Source organism: Penaeus japonicus, unplaced genomic scaffold (assembly GCF_977035675.1).
Source record: "Penaeus japonicus unplaced genomic scaffold, GWHDUDI00000001_assembly GWHDUDI00000025, whole genome shotgun sequence".
Classification (NCBI taxonomy): Eukaryota; Metazoa; Arthropoda; class Malacostraca; order Decapoda; family Penaeidae; genus Penaeus; species Penaeus japonicus.
In genome coordinates, this window is record NW_028234427.1 from 35,918,926 (window position 1) to 35,926,425 (window position 7,500).

At 38.5% G+C, this 7,500-nt stretch overlaps 1 protein-coding gene across 1 annotated transcript in view; it reads left to right on the plus strand.

Moving 5' to 3' along the window:
• Nucleotides 1-5,471, plus strand: part of LOC122251817 (uncharacterized) — a 16,183-nt gene extending 10,712 nt beyond the window's left edge. Inside the window, exons 2-5 of the mRNA XM_043013981.2 lie at nt 1,574-1,780; nt 2,077-2,272; nt 2,698-2,993; nt 3,638-5,471. Coding sequence (XP_042869915.1) covers nt 1,574-1,780; nt 2,077-2,272; nt 2,698-2,993; nt 3,638-3,993 — 1,055 coding nt within the window. The 3' untranslated portion in view covers nt 3,994-5,471. The remainder of the gene's footprint in view (nt 1-1,573; nt 1,781-2,076; nt 2,273-2,697; nt 2,994-3,637) is intronic.
• Nucleotides 5,472-7,500: the final 2,029 nt, after the last annotated feature.

A 7,500-nucleotide genomic window follows, 5' to 3' on the forward strand; every position in this document is an offset into this window, starting at 1 on the left:
ATATATATATATTCTACTAATGATATTTCCGGAAAAGATTAGCGCGTAATGTGCAACAAACAGATCATAACGAATATTACAAATATTGCATAATTGATCATTCAATCCGGGTTATTATTTTACCTCGTTATCCTACTGTGCAATGAGCTTGTTAATCGTACATTGCACGGTTGAAATGTTGAAAGGGGGAGGGGGGAGGGGGGAGGGGGTCAGGTCGGGAAGTGTGGCTAATCAAGGGATCCATAAGGTTCAGAATTGCTTGCAGTCAGTTTGCATTCAAAATAGAGGGCTTTCCGGTTGCGAGAGGGACGGTTAGGGAAGAAAAAACGAAAGAGAATGAAAAAGAAGAAGCGAAACAAAAAGAAATGAGAAGAAAAGAGAAAAAGAAGTTAAAAGAGTATGGGAAACGAGATGAAATGAGAAAAAAGAGAAGGGAAATTTGATACAAAAGGAAGAAGAAAGAAAGAAAAAAGAAATAAAACAGAGATCAAAATACGAATCAAAGAGTAAAAAGGGAGAAAAATGCGAATGAAAAGAAAAACAAAGGAGGAAATGAAAGGAATAGAAAAAAACGAAAGAACAGTAAAGAAAAAAAAGGAAAAAAAAGGAAAACTATATGAAGGAAAGAAGAGACGAATATTAAGACAAAGACCAAAAAAACGACTAATCAATATAAAAAAACAAAAACAAACATACAAAAAAACAAAACGGAGAGACAGACCGAAAATTAAGAAAATAAGAAAGGAAAAAGATATCTTTCTGGTCTGTTTCGATGTTTTTTGTAATTTGTAATTTAATTCTGTAACACACCTTAAGTGACGATGTCAGCCTGTTTTGTTATTATCATTATCATCATTATCATTATTATCAACATTATTATCATTACTACTATCATCATCATCATCATTTATGATTTGTCCGTTTTCGGGACATTTAGTCTTTGGGGCTTTTGTTGTTGTTGTTGAAATTGCTAGTAACTCCTTTATTTTTAGAAGAGCGGAGGTTATCTGGGCATGATATTAAAAAGATTTTAAAAATGATAAAGGGTGATGTTTATTTCCATCCCTTGGATTTACATTAATAATGTCGCAATTACTACGCAGAGACACACACTCACATTACCGTGTATACAGAAACGCGCACGTACAGGCACACATATGAGCACACATGTTCACATCAATTAAACACGTGCAGGTGCTCAACGTGCTTATTAGCGTAAAGGTTGAGTGATCATACTACTCTTGGTGTTATGATTACGATAAATAAGCTGTCGAGTAGATCATCTTATCTCTCTGTTTCTCAGCGGCGATTGAAATTAGTTCTTACACTCTCCGAAGATTAAGCGTATCCTGTGAGAGTAATGCTTTCTTGATTTATCGAGACGTCAGAGGGCATTGGGCGGGTCAGGTGTAATCGCGGAACAGGTGTTGCTGCGTCTGAGAGAAGAAGGACGACGCTACTGCTCGTCTCTTCGGCCCCGCAAAAGGCGTGTTGTTTTCGCTCTTCCTTCGGCTAGACACGGAGGGCGTTAGCGGCGCGAGGTATTCAATGGAGTCGCTTTCTTCCTTCACAGGTAGTCGGGAGATGTACAGCCCGGCGCGCCCTTTGGTCCTACCGCCACAGACTGCCGTCGTATCGTCTCCCGGAGGCGGCGTCGCGCCCATGGAAGGCATACGGTACCCTCCTCCCACCGCCGCCGCCGCAGCCGCAGCCGCGCGTCACTACGACCTGGCACAGCACGTTCTCTCACAGCACACAGCCGCCATGGCCAAGCTCCTAGGTAAGCACGGATTCCTTCTTGTTAAATGTCTTTTATTCATTCGATTCTTGAGAACATTTTTGCAAAGTTGATGTTCTTCTTAAATGTCTTTTATTCATTCGATTCTTGAGATATTTTTTGCAAAGTTGATGTTTTTAAATGTCTATTATTCATGAGTTTCTTGAGAGAATTTTTGTTAAAATTGATGCGACTTTGCCCTTGATGATGGCGTGACTGAGTATAATCTCCTTGAGAAGAACGACGTATGAAGAGTTCAGCGGCAATCAATAACCTTTCCTTCCCGTCCTTCCTCTCAGGCACCATCCGCCCCCCCGGCATGATCGGCGGCTCCAAGCCCAAGGTGGCGACGCCGCAGGTGGTCAACAAGATCGAGCAGTACAAGCGCGAGAACCCGACCATCTTCGCGTGGGAGATCCGCGAGAAGCTCATCTCGGAGAGCGTCTGCACCAACTCCACGGCGCCCTCCGTCTCCTCCATCAACAGAATCCTCAGGTAAGGGCGGAGTCCCTCGCGCCCCTTGCGTGTGCTCGTGTGTGAAGGCTGCGGCCCCGAGATCGGCGGGGAGATTACTTGCCATTGGGATCAATTGTAGTAATGGATATCTCTGAACTGGATGAACAGCTGTGTTACCAACGCGCGTCTCCTGTGGTTACGCCTTCACACACACACACACACACACACACACACACACACACACACACACACACACACACACACACACACACACACACACACACACATATATATATACACACGTACACACACGCATATATGTATGTATGTATGTTCAATAGATTATGGTACTCAGAGTAAATAAGGTCGAAGGAATTAAGTGTTGATGATGCGATAGAGCTCTGTCTCCCGCTCCCCCCTGACCTGTCCTCATGAGACTGACGCCACCCTTTCCCTCCCCACAGAAACCGCGCCGCAGAACGCGCCGCAGCGGACTTCGCGCGCGCCGCGGGTTATGGCCTGTACAACCCGTACGCCGCGGCCGCCTCCATGCCGTGGGCCAACCCCGCCGCAGCCGCAGCCGCCGCCGCCGCCTCGTCGCCCATCTGGAGCGCCGCCGGGGTGCCACACCCGGGCATCCCGTCGGCCGCGTACTCGCCCTCCGCCGCCGCCGCCCAAGCCGCCCTCGGCCTCCACCCCGCCCACGCCGACAAGCTCAACCTCCCGCCCTCCGTGCAACCCCACCTCGACCACAGACCAGGTACGTCCCCGGGAAGCCCATCCGTCATGTCATTTCCTCCGGCGCGCTGTCGGGGCCGCGACGGTGCTTTATGTTGCGGTAATTGCCTCGTGCGCCGGTGTTGTTTGCATTTTGAAACGACGGCTGCATTGTCTGCCGATGTGGCATGCAAGTTCAGCGGAGGTGTTTGTTTATTTCCGTTTTTTTTTCATTCTCTTCTATTGAATATATTTCTTTATTGCATGCGGAATGAATGTTGATGTTAATATTGCAAATGGAATGATCCCTGTGTGTGTGTGTCCCTTCCGGCGTCTCGCGTTTCCTGACGTCTCTTCTAACGCCCACTACCCGGCGTCTATTCCTTTCCTTTTCTTAACGTTTTTTCTTTCTTTCTTTCTTTCTTTACTTTTTTTCTTTCTTTCTTTACTTTTCTGATCCCTTTTTACGTTTCTTTCTTTCTTTCTTTACTTTTCTGATCCCTTTTTACGTCTCTTTCTCCTCTTCTGACGTCGCGTTTCTGGCGGCCCTCTCCCGACGTTGCCCTCTGACGTCTCTCTCTCTCTCTCTCTCTTCTTCTGACGTCTCCTCGTCCTGACATCCTTCTTCCCTCCTGACGCCGCTTTCCCGACACTCCCTTGCTGACGGCGCTGTCCTTCCTCCCGCAGATGACGTCGAGTGCGGCGAATCCCGAGGCGAGGGTTCCAGCAGCGACTGCGGCGACGACCGGCCGCCCACCGCCTCCTCCGCCCCCCCAACGCCCGCCTCGCCCACCTCTTCCTCCACGCCCGCGCCCACCAGCAAGAGCAAGATCAGCTTCAGCGTCGAATCGCGGCTCCTGGCCTCCCCGCCGCCCACCTCCACCCACCAGGGCCCCGCGCCCGCCAGCCCAGCGCACCCGACGCCCACCAACCCCGGTCAGCCCACACAACCCACGCCCGAGGTCGGTCCCTTGGTCGCGCGGGCGGTACCGGGCTGGCGCTATCCCCGGTACCACCCTTGGCTCCACAACCTCACCCGGTAGAGCCGTGGGGCGATCGCGCCCACGCCCGCGCCCACGCCCACAGCGGCTGAGGGCGTCGTGCTTCTACACACAGAACGCTAAACCTCATAACTACAAACCTCATTACTCGAAACTAAAATCATGTAAACCTCTCATATTCTAATAACAAAAAATTTACAAAAAATAATAACTCATAACCCAAAAAATAAATATTGATTTTTTTTTGTTTTTGTTTTTGTTTGTTAACATACAAGAAAGATGAAGAAGCCTCGGTCTGTAATAATCAAAATAACGTTCTTAGTAAAGTTATCCTTGTCGTGAAAAAAAAAACAAAAAAACATCAACTTATAGAATGATTTAAGAACACAAACTATAGGAAAATCCACGTGTTCAGCACCAGAACAGAAGAACAGAAGAACAGAAGAAAGAAGAGCAACCGTCCGTTCACAGTGAAGAACGCTCGCGAACAAAGATCACGTCAACGAAAAGAACAAGACACAATGAACAAGCATAAAGAGACGTTAAACGAAAGCATAGAAAACGGAGACCAACAAACATAAGTTCGGTAGCTCGTTTAAAGTAAACAAAGCAAAACAAAAAAAAACAAAAAAGGTCAGTTTATTAAATAACTTCTAACACACCCATGAATTTCCCTTAACATCTGTAACTGCGAAGGGAACGCTAAGAAAATAATAATGAAGCTAATAATTTGCATTCATGTTACATAGAAGGATTTGTGGTGGTAATGATCTTGTTCCTGATTGGACAACATAATGGAGTGGGCGGTGCCAATTGTACGTTCCTCCTGATTGGCTGAACAGCGAGAAAAACAAAAGAAGGACGCGGGAAGCAGAGCGAAGACGGAGAGAGAGAAAAAAAACAAAAGAATTAACACGATGATATAAAGAACGATATATGCGTGATATAAAAGTGAAGTTTTTACTTTTAATGCAGACAAGGATAATAAAAAATATATATATATATATATAGACCGTACAAAGTGACGTATGTATCTGACGAGTGTACGCCGAAATGATAATTTTATAATATTCTTGGACCACATGACCAATCGGTATCTATCGTTCTATTCCAGTGTTATTGAAGTTATTACTATATGTTTTTTTTATATAAATATATTGTTAGATATACATATAAAATGAGATAAATCAGTCCCTGTCTTGAGCCCTTACACTTAACGAGATTACACGTTTTATACGCGTGTTCTCCAGTCACTAGTCTGTAAGCGGAACAAGGAAGAATTTCTTATCATTATCTTTATTAATCATTTTACTTTTACCACAAAATGAACTTTGTTAGATAGGATGTAAGCAGTGTAAATAAGGTGTATCGTATAAGTTTTTTTTTTCTTTTTTTTTTCTTTTTTTTTGTGTAAAGAAATGGAGTTAGTTGTATGATGTAAGAATTCTGTACATAATTTGCGTGCCAAGTTTTAGTCCTATTGTTCACGTCTATTATTTAAATACACTGAGAAAAATAAATCCATGTTTGTTTTACTATCTAAAAAATGTAAATAATTTTTGAGGAGCTGTATATCACACATCACACACTCGGACACACATTTACAGTTATGTAAGTAAATATATATATATATATATATATATATATATTGTATATATATATTTATATACATACACACACACACACACACACACACACACACACACACACACACACACACACACACACACACACACACATATATATATATATATATATATATATATATATATATATATATATATATATATACATAGGTATAACATATACAGTATATATATATATATATATATATATATATATATATATATATATATATATATGTTTATATATGTATGTATATATGTATGTACATACAGTATATGTATGTATATATATATATATATATATATATATATATATATATATATATATATATATATATAGAAAGAGAGAGAGAGAGAGAGAGAGAGAGAGAGAGAGAGAGAGAAAGAAAGAGGTGCCATTTTTACCCACGTCTACAATTTCAAACTGCCCCAATTATGTAATTACCATAATAACACTCATTTGTATATTTCACAAGTGGTTATCTACGCACCCAAATACTAAATGGAAACTAGTCAAATCTAATTATACTACGGACACTCACCCTCAATATAGAGTTTTCAAACTGCATATTTCCAAAGTCACAATTAATTATGGAATAGATAAACTTTTGAATGGACTATCCAACACTTACCGATGTTTCGTCTAGGTGAGAAAAAAGATACATTTTTTTTTTTTTTTTTTTTTTAGACATTTGTATCTTTTCTCTTTTATAATTGTTGCTATCCCTTTTTTTTATTCGTTTTTAAATCAGTTACTTCTTTCGAAAGTTAATAAGATAATGAGGGAATAATGATAAAAAATGATAATAAAAAAAAGATAATAAGTTTAAGGAGGGAAAATTTATAAAATATAATGAGAAGAAAGAAAATTTGATAAAAAAAATGATAATAATTTGAAGGAAATGATAAAATATAATAAAATTTTAAAAGATAATGAGAAATGGGGGAAAATAAGATAAAGAGAGGATAAAATTAAAGGAAAAATTTAAAAAGATAAGAGGGAAAATGATAAAAGATAAAAAATAAAAATTTAAAAAGGGGAAAATAATGAAAAGGGGGAAAGGGGATAATAAATAATTTTAATTAATTAATAAGAAAGAGGGATAATGATAAAAAATGAAAATAAAATTTAAAAGATAATGAAAAAAGGAAAAAAAGGGGATAAATAATAAGAAAAGGGGAAAAAAATTAATAAAAAGAAGGGATAATATAAAATTTGAAAATAAAATTTAAAAGATAATGAAAGAAAAGGAAAAAGGGATAAAAAAGGATTAAAATTTAAGATAAAAAGGGGATAATAAAAATGTTTAATAAAATTTAAAATAAAAATGAGAAAGAAAAGGGATTAATGAAAATAAAGAGTTTAATGAAATAAGAAAGGGGAATAATGTTTTAAAAAGAAAATAAAAAATTTAAGATAATGAAAAAATGATAATAATTTAAAGATTAAAAAGATAAGAAGGGATAATGAAAATAAGTTTGGGAAAAAATAAAATTTAAAAAGGGGAAAATAATGAAATTAAGAAAAGGGGTTTGATAATTTTTGAGAAGAAATGAAAAATTTAATATAAGAAGGGAAATAATGATAAAAAAATTTATAAAAATTTAAAAAGGGGAAAATAATATAAAAGTTTAAAAAAATAAATAATTTAAAAGAATAATGAAATAAGAAATGGGGATAATGATAAAAATAATAAAATTGATAATAATTTAAAGATAATATAATAAAAAAGGGGGAGATAATGTAAAAATGATAATGAAAAATAATGATAATAATGATTAAAAATAATATAATTTAAAAAGGGGAAAATAATGAAATAAGGAGGGATAATGTTTTAAAAAAGAAATGAGGAGTTGTTAAAAAAGGAAAAATAATGATAAAATGATAATAAAAAAGAAATAATAAATAAAGAAGATAATATAA